At 31.5% G+C, this 21,928-nt stretch overlaps 2 protein-coding genes across 5 annotated transcripts; both read left to right on the top strand.

The window, feature by feature from the left end:
* The first annotated feature begins 6 nt into the window (after positions 1-6).
* LOC106066518 (dysbindin-like) lies at positions 7-13,238 on the top strand. Its single transcript, XM_013225574.2, has 8 exons — positions 7-149; positions 6,488-6,592; positions 7,520-7,580; positions 8,361-8,493; positions 9,054-9,209; positions 9,558-9,698; positions 10,848-10,952; positions 11,887-13,238. The coding sequence occupies exons 1-8, from the start codon at positions 88-90 to the stop codon at positions 12,285-12,287; spliced, it is 1,164 nt and encodes a 387-aa protein (XP_013081028.2). The 5' UTR covers positions 7-87; the 3' UTR covers positions 12,288-13,238.
* Positions 13,239-13,926: 688 nt separating this feature from the next.
* Positions 13,927-21,325, top strand: LOC106076056 (protein mono-ADP-ribosyltransferase TIPARP-like). Of its 4 annotated transcripts, none has more exons than XM_056035368.1 (5): positions 14,302-14,450; positions 16,599-16,736; positions 16,990-17,135; positions 18,653-18,810; positions 19,621-21,325. In XM_056035368.1, the coding sequence occupies exons 2-5, from the start codon at positions 16,638-16,640 to the stop codon at positions 20,046-20,048; spliced, it is 831 nt and encodes a 276-aa protein (XP_055891343.1). In that variant the 5' UTR covers positions 14,302-14,450; positions 16,599-16,637; the 3' UTR covers positions 20,049-21,325. The 4 variants fall into 4 exon arrangements, with proteins under 4 accessions (XP_055891344.1, XP_055891345.1, XP_055891343.1 ...); XM_056035366.1 differs by having other exon boundaries at positions 14,302-14,484; XM_056035369.1 differs by lacking the exons at positions 14,302-14,450; positions 16,599-16,736 and adding an exon at positions 13,927-14,236.
* Positions 21,326-21,928: the final 603 nt, after the last annotated feature.

The raw sequence follows: 21,928 nt of genomic DNA, 5'->3' as shown, positions 1-21,928 counted from the left end.
CATGTGACCAACAAGATGGAGGTTTATTTATCTTCAGAGACTGAATCATATTATTTGAAATCTGTGAAATTTTAAGAATAATATACAATGAGTGTTTTAAAAATACTGAAAGGAACGTTTCACAACGTTCAGCAAGATATAGTTGATGGGTATGTTAGTATGTTATGTAAATATGTTTAATATTACTAGATCTAGATATATTTCTTAGTCTTAGTTATACTTATAGTTATAGTTATAGTAGTTATACTATTACTAACTATTAGATCTAGTTATTAGTATTACTAGATCTAGTACTACTAATTAGTAATTACTAATATAAAATATAATAAATATTAATTATTTTAATAATAAATATAGATCTACTAGATCTATATATACATTACAAGTACTGAAGTAGTATAAACTCAGAGTATAAGTATAAAGTAATATGAAGTATTATTACTAATTAGTAATTATCTTTAAGTTTAACTTAACTTTAAGTTAAGTGAAGTCATTAATTTAATATACTTGTCTTATACTATACTTATACTAGAATAACTAAGAATATTAATATAGATCTAGATTGAGATTCTATAACTTAAAATAAAAATTATATTAAATATATATTATAATAGACATATGTTTACCCGCGACCCGCGGGTCTTTATTTGCGCATTACTGTCGATATAGTCACTGAGAGTGTTTTGTAAACAATTAAACAAAATAATAATGTAATAAGTAAAGCGAATGTGTCAATGTAAAAAAAAGTGTGAATAATGCTATCAAATCAAAATAGCTAATAGGCTTAAATCCATTTTTTTTTAATTAAAACATTTCTTTTAAATAATCTAGTGGATTGGATTTAGATGTATGTTAAACGTAGCTAATGATCCTTTCACGTTATTTCAGTTTCGCTACGAAAATAAAATTAGTTTTGCGAAAATGGTTTACCCAAAGTCGATACATTCTTATCTATTAAAAACGAAAAGAGCGATAGCTTTGTTAAATAAATGGGATTATAAAGTGAACAATTAAACGAAATAATTTTTAGTACGCGATTCATGAATGAATATAGATCTAGGCCTATCTCAACTCGGCTTCGCAGCTTTCGTAAACGAATGTAACTTTAGAAAACCAATTTTGAATGTTTATTTGATCAAAATATGAAATGAATGGACTTTAATTAATATATTTATGTGTTAAAGTATTAAACTATCTGTGCGAAGAGAAGTTTTATCATCTTAGAGTTGGATTAGAGTTTTAGATCTAGGGATGGGATTATAAAGTAAACAATTAAACGAATTAATTTTTAGTACGCGATTCATTACGGTATTGTCTAATGAAAGAATGTTCGTCAGGAAATCTGTAATCACAGATATAAGGAACTAATTAATGTAAAAAATGCTTTTGAAACACAAAATTGAAGATTAATTTTATTATATAATGAAATCAATGGATCTTCTTTTGTATTTTCATGTGTCAAAGTAAAAAACTATCTGCGCAAAGTGTATTTCTTAAAATTAGATCTAGGTCTAAATCCTTTCTATCTTTTCTTATGTCAACATTGTAGACATGGCCTAGATCCATAAAATACTATAGCTGTAATAGAGTCGGACAACTTTATTTTTTTTGAGGGTCTTACATTTGTTTTAGGGCTACAATACATTCACTAAGGTCTAAGTTGGTACCCAAGGAACATTCCTGCCTAGTTTTATCAAGATTGGTCAAGCGGTTTTGATGTCTATAAGTAACATACATACATACATACATACATACTCCACACATTCTACTTTATAATATAGATTATGTTTCTAGAAGTAGATCTAGTAGAAGTTCTACTCATGATTCATTTTACTGTAAGTAGTGTACTATTGTAAGTGTGTAACTATGCTGAGTATTGACAACGGCTATGGAGTATTGTTGTCAGTATTGTTAGTTACCCTTACACTTAGCAGTAGTATATAAATAGAGTAGTAAGTTAGTAATTACTTACTGTTAGTAGTCTACTCTAAATAAGGACTATGTAAATCCGCCATCTAAAACATGATCATACCAAGGAACTAAGTTAACTAAGTCTAAGTAGTGGTACTACTAGTGTTAGATCTAGATATATAATAATACTGAGTAGTAGACCAGTGCTGATAGACATAGAAATGATAGACTACTTTTCTACTAGACTAGTAACTAGCTATATAACTCATAATAGTTATAAGCCTATATTATTAGGCTTTAATTTTTTTTTTAGTATGCCTATAAATTAATATTTAATTGATTGCCATTAAATCTACTTAGGCTAGGCATCGGGCCTTAGAATCTACATCTAGAATCTAGATCTATAATCTATACTATTTTAGACTATATTACTATATAATATATACTTACAATAGCAAGATATGACTCGCAGCCTGCAGGCCTTAATTTGTTTGAATGTTACTGATCTAGTGGATTGAATTTAGATATAGAGTCTAGAATAGTCTAGATCTATGTCAAACATGACAAATGTTTCCTTAAGGGCTTTAACATTATTTTATATATATATATATATATATATATATATATATATATATATATATATATATATATATTGCTACGAAAATGAAAGTAGAGTACTGTGAAAATGGGTTTAGCCATATTGATATCAAATATAAAATAAATATTTTTTAAAATAAATAATATATAGATATAGATATATATAGATAGACAGATTTAGATATTATTGATTTCATATTAATATTAATAATTATACTAAATCAAAATTGTTACTAATTTTCTAATCTATATCTATAGTCTATTTAGATCTATTATATAGTTTTTTGTAACTATTGATAATTGTATTGTCACAAAGATCTTGACCAATAACTATGACATTAAATTGGCAATGTCTGAGTAATAAATACTAATCTATCTTTAACTAGAATCTAGATTAACTAGATATATATTATAGATCTAGATCATAATAAATAGATTAACATGACAATGCTGATTACCAATATTACATTTATAAAATTAAAAACAGTATTTGATAGTTAAACCAGATAAAGTAAAGAATTAGGCCTTAGGCTCTTAGATTCTATTGTTTGGTGAACTTTGCAGATAAAAAGGAATGGTTTCCTTGTCATGCAGTATGGGGATTGGACTGTTATTCAGTTGTCTTGATGGTCCAGGGTTCATACCCTGTCCGCTGCCGTCCCCTTTATTCTGTGGGAGGTTTTGGGCTAAATTATCATCATCTCTGAAGAAAATCCAAACCATATAAAACATTTTCAATTTCTAAACCATAACGAACATAAAATGAAATGTATTACAGTACCCATTTGAAAGACTGTTGCCTTGTACTGCATGAGGTCCCTTGATTTTGCAATCATATTATGCATAATTAATAATAATATTATTATTATACCTTTGAACATTTTACTTTGTTCATGTATATTATGGGATTTTACATTGATCACTTTTGAATATTTAATTTTAAAAGTAAAAGGATCTCAGCTTTGAAAGACAGAAAGTACCACTGCACCTATTTTTGGCATGATAAAGAAGATGGTGAAATTGGATTTTCAATAGCATTTTTAGTTTTTGAGATCTAAATCTTATTTATAATAAATATTATAAATTACAGACATTCCTTCAAAATAGAAAATAATTTCCTCTTATGCATATTATATCCATGTCTTAATCTAATTGTGCATGTTAATTAGAGACTTCAACTTTGTTTGTTAAGTCATTGGTTTACCTTGCTGATTCAGGCAACCCTGAATATAAATGGTGTCTACAATAGTGGATCTCATTTAAGAAGGATGAGAATTTAAGTTTCATTTCCTATTAAAAGAGTTAACTTATACATACATATGATTTGTAGATTAGTTGTACCTTTGAATTCTAACCTTGTTATTGGAATGACAATTTTTAAATTATTTTATTTAAATAGTTTAATTTTGTCTACATGAAACTAATATGAAACATAACTATATCTAAAAAGAAATGTAGAGAGTACAGTGTTGAAGTTTTAAAATTTGGCTTCATTCTTTCCTTGTCAAACAAGCAAGTTTTAAGTAATGATGCTATGAAGCCATCTTACCTCTTGGATCATTTGAGATGATGCCACCCTGAGAAAATATATAAAGATATAAAGAATGCACCTGATAAGGTAGCTTTCTTTATCATTCATACTTTCTCTGTAGTCCTCAGATCTTGCTTGGAGACATCTTTGAAGATAGTCTTGGGCGTCCCTCAGCAAGCTCAGCGTAGAGGATGTCTTTTAGAATTCTTCCATCTGGCATGCTGGGGATGTGTCAGAGCCAACATAGTCTTCTCTGTGTCAAAAGATACTTCCACAATCTCACCATGAGATGCACATTATGCTGCACAGGCAGCGCAAGTGAAAACTGTTTTAATGTATGCTCTTGATGCACCAGCTTTCACTACTACTATAAAGAAGAGTGCTCACTATGCAGGCTTTAAAAACTAGCCTTTTGGTAGCTGTGGTCAGTTTGGTATCTTCTCAGACAAGATTAGAGAGTTTTGCCATTGTTGCAGGAGCTTTTTCAGTTCTTTTTGTCACCTCAGTGTCTAAATTTAGGTTGCTTGCATTATTTGATCCCAGATAGGTACATTTCTGCACCACCATATGGGTGTGGTTTCCACTATTTATCACAGGTATTTCTGAGACGTCTTGTGCCAGATTTTCAGTCTTAGTGAGACTTATTATAAGGCTGAACTCTTGACATGCAGCTGCCAGAGCATTAATTAGCCTTTGTAATCTTTCTTGCAAATGGTTGTTGAGTTCGATCTTCCAAGCATTCAAAGGGTCTGGAGAGTACAATGGAAAAGAAGATGCAGAATAGTGTTGGGGCCAGTACACATCCTTGTTTTATCCTGCTCTTAACTGAGAATGGCCTAGGGGAGGAATTGTCAAACTGAACAGTGCCCTGCATATCTTCATGAAAAGCTGACTCTAGTTTCCGTTTTTTTTCAGTCAGCCTCTAGTATGACAAATTGACCACTTCTCCTGACAAGATCATAGGCGTTGGTCAAATTGTTAAAAGCTATGTAGGTGGGCTGCTTTTTTGCTCTCCTGTAGCTGCTGTAGTTCATTGAGTGGCTTCAGTAAGGTATGCTTTCCAGCCTGAATTACTTCTACAGGAATATCACCTCATCTGAGTGTTTTCCTGTGTGCAATCAGTTCCTTTACAAAAATGGAAGTGTTGGAAAGTTAAAATGGTTGGCAAGATAGCATTTTCAATCTGGTATAGTTCTCCATAATGCTCCAAGCTTCTCTCCATTTACAGCGCATTATCACTGATGACTATGTCATCTTTTGACGAGCTGGGAACACTTGCTGGTGTGAGGTCCAAAGGCTTTTCTCATTCCCTCATATAACCCTCTCATGTTGCCACAGTTAGTACAAGATTGAATGTTTTTACACATGTCCTGCCAGTATTTGCTAGAAAATTTCTTAACATTTCTTTGATTGTATAAACACTAGAAAGACCTATAAAATTAGTTATAAATTGTGTGTATTTTTGGTTGCTACTGTGTGGGATATAGTCTGTGCCAGTGGGTCATTCACCATCAGAAAGCAGAGAGGAAAATATTAAGTAGCAGAGTGTCATTGTTTACTTTTATTGGGAGAATTTCACTTTTAGTTTTGACGAGTGGGAAAATAGATGTTATAATATTTCAGAAAATATTTTGTTGCTGATATTTTATTCCTTAGGGAAAAAAAGTTAAAAGCCTGTGAAAATTATGTGCATGTAGTTTGGGCAAATAACTTCTAGATCTAAAAAGATTTCTCCTGTGCATCTGTGGGATAATTCAGAAATTTCTCTATAAAATATTCAATATATAAAATTAAAATTCTTATCTTGATGATGTACTGTGTCTATTGCAACACCTTAATCAAAATATTAGATACATAGTGTCTGAATTGCTTACATTGTTATTGACACACATTTTTTTGGTTGAGCTATTAGCTCAAAAAAAAAATTAACCATGATAAAGGAACTCACATAATCTTTGAAAATGTAAGGTTATAAGTGTAGTTTCTCTCTCTCAGACATAAATAATCATACTATATGTCATACTTTAATACAACAAAAACCATGTTAACATCTAAAGCTGAATGACAAAAATAACTATACATATAGTAAAGATCAAGACATGGAACATGGTCAGTACACAATCTAACACGAATCCACAAATGTAAACAAACACTAGGGGAATCGAAATAAACAAATTCACAACACTATATTAAAAAAAGAACGGACCTCATTCACCAATCGTAAACAAACAACATTTTGCCATGTGATTCTCTATCTCTTCTATACAAATTACGCAATACACACAGGCTGTCACGTGACAGTTTTTTTCTTTGTTTTATCAATATTATCACGTGGCTAAATGTTGTTTGCTTACAATTGGTGAATGAGGTCCATTATCAGAGACACAAAAATCAACATTCTAATTAGTGCTTCCTATCATTTCATATATTGTTATAATATATTTTCAGACTTCGGACACTCACTTCATCTGATGGCCAGCCAAGACATGAACAGCTACGCAATATTAAAAATAAAGAAATAAATTTGAACGTTGGTGCTGATTTGTTATATGGGTAAGCTACATGTCTAATTATAAGACTTTCAAAATCTTTTCTTTTTTTTTTTTCTTAAAAACTTTGCAAACTTGTGCTTGTATCATAATTTTTTTATCTTCAGATAGTCTTTATTCTTTAAAAGAAGAGTAGAAACTAGTTTTGGAGAATTTGTCCCACAGTTTTTAGCACCATCTGCTTGCTGAAAAGTATCATTATAAAACATTTCTGCAAGTAGAAAAAAATCCTTGATGGATTCCTCTACCAAAAAAAACTTGGGTCAACTGCTTTTTTTTTTTTTTTTTAGCCAGATTTTTCCTTTTTTGTGGTTTAAGAGGACCTTAATCTCATTTCCTGCAAACTCACAGATAGATGAAAATTCTGACCTTTGCTATAAAAACCTGATTATATTCAGGGCTTGTGTAGGTTGAACCTACCTTGTTTTCATTAGCTATGAGTTTCTTGGCTTGTCTTTTTTCTATGATGTTCTCTATCTTTTTTAGCCTCAAAGCCTGAAGTACCAACACTGATTGTACTGACTGATTCTGCATTTCTCGAGCATTTCTCTTGGGGGTATCTTTATATCTCTTGGGTCGGCATCCTTGAGAACACCTTTGATTGTACTTGTCACCATTAAATAGTTGTTTAGTAATTAACTATCTCAGACTTATGGACAATATATTCAGCTCATCTTGTTTGGGAGCTTGTCATTTTATCATGAATATTGTCCAAATTTTAGTGCTTGTCAGGTACCCATGTTATTTCACATGGAATTTATCCATTAGCATTGAATAAATATAAGTCCAGGACTCTTGAGGCATATAGTGTTAAAGACCTTCTGCTATTTTGAGATGTTTAGTTCCTTTCTTTGCAATATTTTTCTATATTTTTTTAAAATTATATCTCATTATGTATGTATATTTACAATATAATAATATATATATACAGGTACCAACAAACATGGTCAGCTATTCAGGCAGAGACCAAAGACTCAGCAAAGAAAGCAGAGGTTTGTATTTTAACAAAACATGATATGGAACAAAACAATTTTCTATCTTCAAATAGAACTTAACTATGTGAAAATTTTGACAATGCTTAAGGTCTTAAATTATAAACTATGATTATCAAAGATACTGTTTACCATTCATTTTTCTTCAAAATGTAATTATCTTATCTTATATAATACAGACATTACTTCAAAAAAGAAGATGATTATGTCCTACGCATCATGCATTTAGTCATGCATATTAACCAATGACTTAAATTCTGCCAAGTCACTGGTTTTCCTGGCTAGCTCAGGCAACCCATTTCATGCCCTAATAGCACAATCTTGTGATTAAAATGGACCTTCTCTGACACATTCTTTCTACCTTCACTTTGTTTGTTCCATCCCTGTTCCACTTGCTATGATTCCTTTAATATGTCTGATCATATCAAGAGGTGTGGTGCATGAGCGGTAAAGCGCTTGGCTTCTGAACCAATGTCCCGGGATCGAAGCCTGGTGAAACTGGGATTTTTAATTTCGGGATCTTTGGGTGCCTCTGAGTCCACCCAGCTCTAATGGGTCCCTGACATTGACTGTCGAAAGTAAAGGTGGTTGGTCGTTGTGCTTGCCACATGACACCCTCATTAATCCTTTTATTTCAATTAGAAACAGTAGTGACTGTTTCTTGAAGTATACCTGAGTTTACTGGTGCTGATAGAAGCCATTTATTATTACATTATTAATTAATTTAAATTTATCTAAGACATTAAATTGACCTTTTTTTTAAATTTTATATTCATCCAGGAGGTCAGTACTTTATTACAGCCCATGTTTCAAGTCTGGGATAAATGTGGTGAGTCGGTGACGCAGTTGGAGGAAGAGGTGAAAAACATTCCCAGCATTCTCAATACTCTTGAACAACTTCAGAAATTGATAGGTACCATTTTATTTAATACCATTTGTCAAGTGCATGATTTTCAATAAAACATTCATATTTGTGTTTGCTGAATAGGCTTGGATGTCCTAATCCCTTCTCTCACTTGAAATAACTCATTATTATAGTCATTACAAGAGCCTAATGGTGTTTTATATATATTTATATATATATATATATAAGCTTTATATATATATTTTATACTTTATATATTGGCTTCAAACATCCATCTTTGAGTTGATACTGAAAATAAGATAAGGAAAATGGATCTTTGTGCTGACAACAAACATATTAAATCATTTGTTAAAATTGTCTTTTTGATTTATTGTCACTGCTGATTCTTTCACAACCTTGCACAATGATGTATTGTTCTCTGCAAATAGACTAAATTCACCAACAGTTCATTATTTTGTATTTGACTTTTTTTTTCTTCTTTCTTGGTGCTGTGTCTTGCAGGATATTTTATACAAAGTGTTAGTATTATTAACTTGAGGAAACAAGTTTCTCTCACATTTCAATAATTGACTAATTCAATATCACTGACATTTTTTCACCAATTACAGCTGGACTTCGCCAGGACTTCATTGTAGCAGAAAAAGGGCTTGAGGTTCTAGAAAATTTGTGTGAAGAACAAGAATTAAAAAAGAATTTTCTTATAGAGCAGAAAAAACTGACAGCTTATAGATTACAAAAAGAAAGTGAAGCTGAAAAAATTAAAGGTATATAATATAAAGATTTAAATTTAAAAAGTTAATAGACTAGACATTACAATCACGCAGTTCATCATATTTTTTTATTACCTTCACTAAAATGTATTAAATACATAAATAATACCTTTTATTTTCCCCCATACTTATTAAGAGTAAATAGCTACAATAACTTTGGCTTAATGTAGAAAAAAATATGAATAAAAATTATTTTAAAAATTTTCACAAATTTGAGTTTTAATTATCTTTCTTTTTTTTTTTTTTGGTTGGATTGAATAACTATGTCTAATATTAAATATTACATATAAATTATAGTAAACATTTTTTTTTAATCATAAATTTTTTTGTCTTTCTTCTCAGTTGTGATGGCACAAGATCATGCCAAAAAAATGGCTAAATTAGAAAGCCAAAAAAGAATTAACCTCCAAGAACGTGCTGAAGTTTTTACTTCTGCTTTCCAAGAAGATCTGGAGTACTATAGGACACATGGCCATCCAGATCGTAAATTACTTTTTTTTTTAAAATGTTGCTAATTTTTCTATCAATAAATTTTGGTAGATGCAAAATTAAACTTAATCTTTTCATTATTAAATTTTTACCTCTTTCATGTAAAGATTCATGCACATTATCTGAAAGAAATTTTCATTTTTATAGGCTCACACCAGCCAACAGTCATATGCTTCTAGAACAGTGTTTCTCAAACTTTTTTTCTACCGGCACAGTAAAAAAAATATAAAAAATTTGCGGCACACCAGGAAGATGAAACATATATTACATTTATTTCATCTGTTTTTAAGTAGTACATTTAATGTGAAGGATGTGCCTGTTTTTGAGAGCAAATGCGATCTAATAGAGGCTCCAAAGTCGACAAACAAACTCACATTTCATCGTCTATTGTAAGAAGTCTCTCTCTTTTCTTAGACTTGATTTCAGTCAGTGCTGAAAATCCAAACTCACAAAACCACGAGGATGCAAATGGAAGAATTATTTTGATTGCTTTTAAACTGATTGCAGGATATAACTTGTTGATTGAAATCTAAAACACATCCCATCCAGGCTTTTCTCGGCCCTGATTGATGTTGATGTACAATAGCCTTTAGTTTCCTCTCAATTGTACAAATGCAACATTAATTAAAGAGTTATTTCAGTGTTCGCAGATGTATCAATGCATTTGCACCAGCTTTCTTTATAACTTATGTTATAACTCATCATTGAGTTTTGCTAGGTGCAGATGCAGTTAGTTTTGAAGAAAATATACCTTGAAATAGTAATTTGTTAATGCAAAATGTTCTCAAATTTTTTTTTTGTAGAGAATTTAGCAAAGATTTAGCCATGTTAACTTATTATCAATGTTATCTTTTTAATATTTATATTGTGTTGCTAAATTTATTAATTAATTGACTCTCATAATTTACATCTTTCTGAAATTGATGATCAACTTTTATGTTTACATTCAATTGAAGCTAGTTATTGTCACACTATTCAATTAAGTCAAAATATTTTCTTTTCAAAATTGAACATTTAATTTTGAATCTGATTCTAAAAAAAAAACAACTTTAAATACTTATATTTCTTGTAAACAATGTCTCATTTTTAAACCATGCAAAATAAAGTTTTAAAAATATGATACCATAACTTTCTTATCCATAGGTGTTCCAACAGAATTTCCAAAAGTTTCAAGTTTGAGTGAAATAGTAATTGAAGAAGATAAACAGGAGTTGGACTCCTTTCTTGGTCCACCTGATGGCTCCCAAGGTAAGTCTAAAATTCTAGACAATGAAATTACTGTTCAGTTTGCATTATTTCTAGCCCATATTGACTAAGTGGAAGAAGATACAACTTTTAAACTTATACAAATAGTCATGAGTTCAACACCTTGCCAGGAAGAAAACTGAATGTGCCTGCACTGATGTTGACCTAACAGATAATGTTTGTTCTTTATGGAAACAAATTTTTACTACTTTTCCTTTACCTCCATCAATAATATATTTGTTTTAGTACATTTCTAGTTTAGTACTCGGAAAGGCACAAAGATAAAGGCACATTTCTTATTCCATATGCTAGGAAAGATTTGTACAACTGCTCCTCCTTTCCTATAAGAGTTATTAGTGCCATTAGAGAATGAAATGGGTTGACTAAATCAGACAGGAAAACCTATGACTTAGCAGAGTTTAAGTCATTGATTAACATGCATGCCCAGATTGACAAATGAAATGCACACAACATAATTATCTTCTCTTTTGAAGAATCACCTTGTAATTTATAAGATAAGAGCAGGTACCTTGCTCAAGAAGCACTAAACAATGTTACAGTATGTATATTACTGTTTTAATATGCAGAGATATTAGCTTATGATGTTGTGATAATTTAATAAACTCTATTGTCTTTGAAGAAATTTGTTTCACTAATTTGAGTTTGACACCACAATTTTCTAAACTCAAAAAGAAAAGGACTTTGTATTGATCTATATAGATCCATTATACAAGTACATGAAAAACGATGTAAATTTATTCAGCAATAACTATAACATTTTTAAAGAGGGATATTATACTCATACAGAAGTTAATTTTTGCTATAGGTAAAAGCATGAGCAGTTTTTAAATCACACTTGATCATCTGAACTCCTAAAGTATCTGAGTAACTCACATGAAAATATCTTTATTAAACTTTTTTTTTCGTTCCATTTTAGAGTTGTCAGGAGAAAATGCATACATTGAAGATGATTACCTAGGAGATTTCTCTGTCAAAGAAGACACAGACTTCATAGAAAATGTTGAGTACATTAATAGCACTATAGTAGAGAACATGGCCATTGTAGGGGACCATGAGGATTATGAAGACTCTCCCTTGACCAGAAGCTTTGATTCTTCAAAAGGTGCTACTGCAAGAGACAAAGAAGATGAAAACAGTGAGATGGGAGAACAGTTTCTATCGAGGAATGCCCTGGATAACAAATTCAGGACACTGACAACCACAAGCGATAGCTCGGAGCACGATGGTGAAAATCATGGACCAGATGCCAGCCAGTCAAAGACACCTTTACATACTGAGACTGAAGTAGAAAAAAGATTGACAGAAGAGGAAAGATGAGTTTTAGATGTTCACTGTAAAGGAGGAGGTTGATGCAAAAAATTATATTGTGGCTGTTAATGATAAATAGGCTGCTTTGCAAGTGTTAATTATATGATATAATGATAGTATCTAGAAAATGTCTACAATCGCCTGTAAATATTCTTATTCATAGACGTGGGTTGAGATTGTTACATTTTTAATAGTTATAATTTAGACTTTTCCAATTTTAAAATAGCTTCACAAATTATTTTATTTTTTCAATGTTATATGTGCAATGGTCAAATTAAACATATATACAACTTATAAACTAATAATTTAATTTCATGTCCCAACTTACACCAAATGTGCCTTTATCAGAATAAGTAGAAATTTCATTATCAAGATTTAATTGGTTTTGGTTGTATAATTGGTTGCTTTTTTTTTATACTATATCAATCAGAAATTATTTTTTCAAGATAGAAATCAACAAAGGTGAATATTTTTTGTTATATTAACATTTTCCCTTAGAAAGAGAATTAGCTTAAAAATAATTTACAATGAAATATTTTTGCCATTTCTTTTTAAAATTATATATAAATCTATAAATTAAAATCTTAAAGTTTCGATATTTGTTTTTTACTGCTTTACTTTTAACATGTGATATAGTTATTCTGTCCAAAAATCTTTTAATTTTCTCCATTTGTTTTGAAGTCTTACTATCTCTTCATCTATTCTTAATACTTTACATTTATTGATTTGAAATGTTGTTTATGAATGTAAATGTTTTTGTCACTTTTCTTAAATGTTTAACTAATACAAAATGCCAACAACATTTTTTTGTTCATTTATTTTTAAATGAAATACAATAAATGTCTTTTTTTGTAGTTAAATAAATAACATCTTTTGAGAATCAAGAAGCAGAATTTAAGTAGGCCTTTTTTTTTTTAGAAGGGCTAAGCAACAATATAACATATATATATCATATACCATCTTGATTGTTTTTTTTTTATTGAAGTAGAAGATAATATAATAATAAGGCTTGAATTCAAGTCTGAAGATTAATGAGGAATGCAGTATTTCCCTTGGCTTTGTAGCCCAAGCTGTGACCTGCTTATTTTGCCACATCCAGGAGCTGCATATTTAGTGCACTGAGGATTTTGGGGGATAGGGAGACTTTTTGAAGATGTCTCTACGGCCACAAGTTGCTTAAGGCACACAACTCACTCAAGTTCATCATACCCTCCATTAATATTGGAACATATGATCCTCAGTTTAGCAGTCACGTAGTTTATATCTCTGTCATCACATTCACCATAATAGGTTTACTGCTGCAGAGTGTACAAGTTATTTTTAGCATCACACCTTTTCATGGTCTATTTATTTGACCTATTGTCTTATTAGGCTGATTTCTCTTCGTGTAAATTAATACGCCAGACGTTATGTTTAAAAATGATTTTGAAAAAAAAATAGTGTTAGTAAGGCTAGTGAAGTAAAGAGAATAGTTGATAGGCTAAGAAACTCAAGAGATGAAGCCAAAGAAATCAAGCAGGGTTAGGTTATTTTTCTTTTTCAAAAGAGTGGACTTCACAGTGATCTTCAAAAGCATAGAAAATGAGTTAATGTTTTATATTAAATAAGTCAGCTAAGACAACTTGTTTTAAACAACTTCTCATTGTCACCGTATAGATGTACACGTAAGGTTGGAGATGTAACTCATTCCTTTTATGAACCTTTGACCCGGTAAAGGATTTTATCCCGTGGCCAGGATGAGGAATTGGCTCTTCACCGACACCTCCGTCTGAAGTCACCAGTAGGCTCTAAAAATTGCTACACTCCGATCTATAACACAAATCTCTCTCTCTCTCTCCTATTGTAAAATCACTATAGGAATATTCGATTAGTGCATCACATGACCACGCAAACCCAGATGCGACCTTTGTATGTTGGCAAATCTAACGCAGACAATTAAGGAGTGCTTATTAGACATGGTATTTTATTCACTTATATTTGCTCTTTCGTTTCATTAACGTTTTATTTTTTTTTTTACTTCTTGGAAAGAAAGTTAAAAATAAATTCAGGTCGATATATTAAGGCTGCAAACAGTTAGAGCTGAACGAAATAAACGGATTTTACCAAAAATATTCATCATCTGGGCCTAAGTTTCTGCAGAGTGGTTTTCTAAATTCAATGAACATTTCAGAAGTAGGTATTCGTCTTGGCCACTATTAAGATACAGGTCTGTTACGTAATTAGGTATTATTTTTATCTTAGAAATCGATATCTAATTAATATTGTCCGTTTTAGAACTATAGCTCTTTTATATTAAAGACGGTTATTTCAAGAAAAAAAGAAGAATATGCTACATGTGCCATAGGTCAATCTAGTCATGTATGTTAATCAATTATTTAAAGTCATTGGTTTTCCTGGCTATTTCAGGCAACCCATTCCATTCTCTAATGGCACTGGGAAAGAGGGAGCACTTGTACGAATTTGTTCTAGCGTATGGAATAAGAAATGTGCCTCGATCAATTTTGTGTCTTTCTAAGTATTTTATTAGGTTTTGTTTTTCTATTTGTAAATTATGGTTCTGTGTTTTATGTATTATTGCTACTTTTCTTTTTATTCCTCTGTGTCTCTAAGTTTGGTGATTTTACTAATAGTGTTACTGTAATCAATTTTGAATATTCGTTTGTTATAAATAATTTAAGCTAGTTTTATCTTTAGTAAGCAGTGGACTAAAAATTCGTAAATTACTAAGATATTGCCGATTTATCCTTAATACTTTGAGAGCTTATTAATAAGGTTTTAAGGTGTCTTGGATTTTATTTTCTAATTTAAAAAAAAACGTTTAATACATTTTGAAACGTAAAAATAGTAGGTCCATGCCTTTACTGGGACCATACAGGGACGAATAGGCCTACCAACATAATAGGGCCTCTAGAGATTACAAAATAAAACAATATAGAGATAATATAGAGACAAACATAATTTATAGAGATCAAAAAATGAAGTTTTAAAATTGTCCAAATTTATAGTGAAAAGGGATGCATTGGAGATGACCAAAGTCATTTTAAAAAATAGCCTACGTTTTAAGTTGTTGTTTTACATCAGAGGCAACGCAAATGTATTTTATCTATGATGGTGATATTTACTGGTTTAAACATTCCTTGTAGTATTATTTATTATAAAAGGATTTTTTTTTTATAAAGTTAGCATTGGGTTTAGAAATTGCTCATAGATTGGCACGTTTCAAATCTACGTTTTGCTAGAATTATATGAAAAAAAAAAAGTACTTAATTTAAGTAGGCCTACTTAACTTAATTTTTAGCGGCCCCTGAAGCTTTTAGTTTGGTGTGGAATGTCTGTCCGTCCGCCCGTCCGTCTCGTTTAGATCTATAGTAAGTAGAAAAGATAGTGAAAATCTGACATCATAATATTTTAAACCATTCAAAGTTCTGATGCGACGGCTACTTTTTTCTTTTCTGAAAACGAAAAAAAATAATTTTTTAATCACTTATGCAAGCAGTTTTTTTTTCATAAAAAAATGCACCACTTTTACAACTATTCACTATTAATAGCAAGAAACACCAGAGGCTCTTTAGTAGGGGAGATGACGATTTACCATATTTTTAACACATTTATGCAAATGGTTTCAGATTTTGTCAAAAAAAAATTTTTTTATATTTGTATTGCTAAGTTAAATAAGTTCTGTCATACTTATTAGGGCCTACTACATTTACAAAAAAAAAAATTTTTTTTAAAGAAAAAAAAGGTATTTAGTATGCATATAGGTTGGACATAATTTAAAACAACAATTAATATGTAGTTATTCATATTATCGCGTGAACTGCACACGGCTCACACGAGGACGCCAAACTAAAGAATTTTTTTTATGGAAATGTTTTTTTCTTGAGGATTTGACCCTTTACAAAACAATTAGATCAATTAGATTAGATATTCATTATAAGACATCAGTTAGGCCACTTTCACTTATCCTTTGGTCTGGTGGACCGCTGGGGCACCACACAAGATCTGTCAACCTTCTTTCTCCATTCTTCCCTGTCATTTATCCTTGATAGAATTTCATTCTGATGTCCTTTCTGAAAATATTGAAGCCTGCCTTTTTACCTGCCTGGGTGGACCACTTCGGGGGCCGATTTTGAGTTCATATTTCCACACAAACTATCTTTGTAACCTTGTTTTCTTTTATTTTCCAATCACATGAAAAGGAAAATTTAAAATGCCTGACAACACACTTTATTTTAGTTTAAAGTAGGAATTTGATTTTTTGTTAAAGTAGGCCAATATTTATTTATGGTTAATAATTATCTTTTTTGTTTAATTTATCAGGCTTATTATATAACTTAATTATAAAATCAATCCACACAAATGTACAAAACTAACAATAAAAAGCCGCCTAGTTGCTTTTTAAGTATAAGTTGTACTTCTGAGGAATTACCTTTCTGGCAGTCAATGGATCATTTAGCAGTAAGTTTTAGAAAATCTTTAATAATAATAATAGCCCTGATACGTTTAAGCTTTTCATAATAGTGTTACATTATAACCATTATCTTTAATAATAACACCATGATAAGTTTAGTTTTTCATAATGGTGTTACATTATAACTATAATCTTTAATAATAAAACCCTGATACGTTTTTGTTTATAATAGTACATAATAGTGTTTGTTATAGCCATCGTTTAATCCTAGCTGTATTATTTTTATTCTATTTTTGACAGCCAGTTGTTTTGTATGATGTGAATCCATTCGCAAAAGAAGGCGTTGAGATATCTACTAAGTTTCATCAAACCTTATTTTATCCGGAGTTTAGAATTCAAAGAGTGTGGCGCATCCAGAATCCTATTCTCTGGTTACATTACTCTCTGTAAGTTAAAACATCTGAAGAAATATTAGGCCTATATTATAAACCAATGTTAGCTCGCTGTGGCGTGCAGATGTTTTGATAATTGATGAGCTGACTTGCGCTGGTGAGGATGTATGTTTTCAAGGAGACTTGAATTGGAATCCTGACTCGAGCTGAAATAGCTGACCGCCTACAAATGTCTAAAATTGAAACAAAGCGCAATGACCGTGTGCTGCGCTACACCAAAGCTTTTTTTTAAAACTTCAAGCCATGCCAAGATGTAATCCTGTGATCCTTTATTTTAACATGAATCAATGTCTCGATCTTTATCCGTTTTCCAAATTTTACTATTTTTCCACCTAAGTAGCTCCACGGGAGATGTGAACAATTTAGAAATGGAAGTATAATTACATTTTTAAAAATCATCATCCATTGTTCCCCTTCAGCTGTCCGTATTCTGTTGAACCGTTGAGGTACCACACATGATCTGTCGACCTTCTTTCTCCATTCTTTTCTGTAGTCTAATACCAGTGACTTGCCAGTTCGAAATGTCACACCTGGTATTTTAGCAGTCCTTCTTCAGTCCAATGTATGATTTGTCTCAAGGAAAGTGGTGCGTTTCTGATCTGTATGCTGTTTTAACTGGTTAACCGCGTACAGTAACCTCAAGGTGGGCACACTTTTTATCAGGAAAGTGGCAACATGCTACAATAATAATTAAAAAATGCGGTTTGAACAGCAAAGCTTCCGGTGATACCAAAATAACAAAGAAAGAACAATCACCGGACCTAATTGCAGTTACAATGAAAACTATTTCAATGCCTTCTTTTCTTTTTTTTTTTAAGTTGGAGGATACTTTTCAATAATCTTATATCTGTGATGAACCGCGTAGTGGTTTGCAGCTCTCCATTTAGGAGGGTATCAGGGTTTGGTTTGGGCCTCAAAGTGACATTCGTTGGCAGCCTGTGTGCGTTATTTTTAATGAGGTAGGCCTACTGTCAAACCTGTGTATGAAGCCATCATGACATCCTTGGCTTAAATTAGTTCAACATCAGTGTTTAGTCCTGAATCGTAATGAATCTTTTTAAAAATGTTGCGCTAGTCTCGAAGATACCAACTCCGTGCGTTTAATTTAGTGTACACTCAAACGTGACCATTAAGATTATTACACTCCTCCCTCCCAAAGCGACAAAATACTAAAAAATATTCCAATTAATAGCATGACACATAACAATGTACACATGCCGCACAGACACGCCAAATAAGACACGGTCCGAACCCTTTTAAAACTATGAACATTTTGTTTAGCCTTCTAGCCAAATTATCCCATTTCTAACAGAACCGAGTATAGCTTAGTTTAACTAACAAATATGGGACAGATGAAGGAAGAATCGTGCTAATTCTATGCAAGAGAATTCGTAAGGTCTTACATTGTGCAGAAGAAAGCTAGTTAGTATGGTACTCTTTTAGAATATTTTAAACTTATCCAAAACTTTAAAAAAAAAAAAAGATGACTTAATGCCCTTTTGTTGTCTCAGTAAGAAAAAACAGTTGTCTCAAGAACTTGGAGGAGCTGGCCGCTATCCAGAAGAACGGCAATTATTTCATGGAACTTTTAGAGACAGACTAGAGCCAATCATTAAACAAGGTTTTGATTGGAGGATTGGGAAAACTCACGGGAAAAAGCTTGGCAACGGTATGTAAATTATTTGACAAAATAGTGCATAGGCCTATATTCTAGTTTCTAAGAATGTATTGAGGTTTCTTTTGAAGCCATACAATGTCTAAACATTTCACCTGTTTATATTTATAAGACGTTAATAGAGCTAGACCTCTAGAATTAAGTTTTGACTGGTCATTACTTTGTATGTGACTTGTCTTTTTTCTTTTAACTGGTGTATAGACTAGTGCCCATTGAAGTTCATTGGAAAGAAACACATCACATCATTTAGAGCTAATATTTTTCTTTTTAATTGCTTTAGGCTTGGGTGTTTAAATCTTGATTTTTAGCGGCCCCCGAAAGGGGAAAAGACGCTATTAGTTTTGTGTGGCCTCAGGTGGCCTGTCTGCCCGTCCGTCCGACCAGTTTAGATCTCAGAAACTAGAAGAAAAAATGAAAATCGAACATCATATTTTAGATCATTCAAAGTTCTGATTTCAAGCAGAAATCGGTCTCAATAGTAAGAATCGCGTTTACATTCGTTTGTTATATCGTTTTTTTTTTTGTTTTTTTTTTTTGCTAAAATGTATGTCAGAAATATAAAAACACTATAATGGGTTATATCAGAATTTGATACATTTGTATTCATACAGTCAACACATTTGATTCAATTTTTTAGAGTGTCATTGTGGGCCCCTATTGTTCAAGGGCCCGGGTTTATTGAACCACTTAGCGCCATGGTGTCATCCCTTAAGAGATACCATATGTAGGCTTATCTTCACCTCTTTTTTTTATTTTGTTTTAAATATCATAACCATATCTTTTTATCTGATTTTTTTATAAAAGGAATTTATTTTGGAAGACACGCAGTTGGTGCCCATGAATTTACAGACTGTGGTGGGGATAACAAAAGCACAAGATGGAAAACTCATATCTTCTACTCTAAACCATTACAGTTTCAAAGTACTAATCATTTGCAAGCATCTGAAAACGGGACGGCCATAAGCGACATATGGTCACTTTTTAAGTACCATAGTCATACTGACAGTCATTTTATGCTGGCTGTACGTGTTCTGGTTGGACGCTACACCATGGGGAAACCAAGTCTACTTCGTCCTCCTCAGTTTGATGAAAGAGATCTGAGTGTAAGATATGATTCTTGCGTTGACAACGTCAGCGCACCACAGACATTTGTTATTTTCGACCAATACCAGGCTTATCCTGAATATGTTATAGAATATCAACACTGCATAAATAACAGATTGCGAGTATAACTATATCAATAATATAATTACTTTAACATAATTTAGGTCCATGAATTATAAGTACGCAACGATGACTTAGAACGGCCCATTTCAATCGACCTCCCACACACAAACAGATACTGGGAAATATATTGTCTCCCTTTTCTCACCCCCCTCCTCCTTCACCACCCCTAAAAAAATAATTGTACCTAAAATCAATAACTTTTCTTTGGCTTCTTAGTTCAATATCAAATTATTTCATAAGCTCCGTGTTGCGGTCAGTGTTGTGGGCAGTCGTTGAGTTGTAGCACCAAACAGCTGATAGACAACAAAACCGCTGTTGGCGTATTATATCTTAACTTATAAAACTTGAGAAAATTCTTTCTGAACAATGGTAAATACAACTTTATTTTTACAATACAGTCACATTTTACTTGAGATAAAATGAAATAAATATAGTGGACCTAAGTAATAATATAAAATGGTATTTTAAACAAAATTTAACTCACTACAATACCTAAGACCGCTGACGACAATGCTATTTATCTTGCATCATTTACACTACATAGCTAACCTCTTCCCACCGCCACCGTAGAAACTCACACACTCCGTAACAGTCGCAGTCGGATTCCTTTTTGTTATCAGTTGGGCATCGTAACACACTCTCACCCAAGAATTCTATTTTTTTTTTATATTTTATTTTTTCTAACCTCCACACTGAATACAAAATAATATAGTTATGCCTACATTTCATTTTTTTTTTGTCCCACTTTAGAACATATTTTAGACTAACAAAAAAAATGTTTTTTTTAATATACAAAGTCTACAAAAACAAGTTACGCGCCAAGTAGGCATAGTTTTGTTGAAATTCAAAAACTGTTTAAATAGTGCTTATAAACAGAAGGAAGTATAATTTAGTACTTTTTGATTAGTCGGCTTTCAAAAACGCATTGAGATAAAATTGAGAATTAAAACAAAAATCGTTTTGGGGAACAAGACAAGTAGTAGGCTTAACAGGTTAAATTGCCATTTTTCCCCGTCAATTTAGCGTCCTCGACCTTGTTCAGTTTAACATGAAAATCTCATGTCAGCTTAACTAAACTGAGGTCAAAGTTTGTTTTTAAAGTATTTATTTTGGAGTGCTCCTATTGGACATTCTTCCATGTTAAGCTCACAAAATAACAGCAGTAAGCCATACTCCATATCTATAAAATCATTAAATATTTTGATATTTATAATTTTAAAAGTTTTTAAAGTTTTTGTATCTTGAGGCAAGTAGCTAATTAAATTATTTCAAAATATTCTTATGACTTTTTTTTTTTAAATGTGTTTTTACAAAGCTTATATCAACTCGCTCTGTCTGTCTGTCAGGTATACGTTATTTCTCCCCACACATAATCTCAGATCAAGTTGAACGTTTGCACTTTCTTGTTGAACTTTCTTGTACCTGACAAAACAAGAATCCATTAAAAAAAAAACTATTAATGTATTTTAACTATTGGTAATTAATTATTTTGATTGGTATCGAACGCGGGAAAGAATTGTATTTGACAGATGTGGTGGTATAAGTTGAAATAAAAATAACATCAGATAATTGAGATAAATTCGATGGTTGTGTTGTGTAAAAAACGAGTAGAATTGCATTGGTGGAGACTATTAATATGACTTATGCAAGAAAACGTTTTGAGTCGGTATTGTTGCAGATGTCTTAGCTCAAAAACGGTATAAACGATCATACTTCGAACTTAATTTATTTAATTTTATTTACATTGCTAATAATTTAATATCCATTTTTACTTGATTACTTTTCAAAAATTGATATATATAGGTTATAATAGCACTAAACAACAGAATCTAGGCTCACGATACTAACAAGAGAAAGAAAATCAATACATACAAAAGTTTATGAA

This window comes from Biomphalaria glabrata, chromosome 7, assembly GCF_947242115.1.
Source record: "Biomphalaria glabrata chromosome 7, xgBioGlab47.1, whole genome shotgun sequence".
NCBI lineage: Eukaryota > Metazoa > Mollusca > Gastropoda > Planorbidae > Biomphalaria > Biomphalaria glabrata.
The sequence above is the reverse complement of the archived record's forward strand: the minus strand, read 5'-3'. Positions and strand labels throughout refer to the sequence as shown.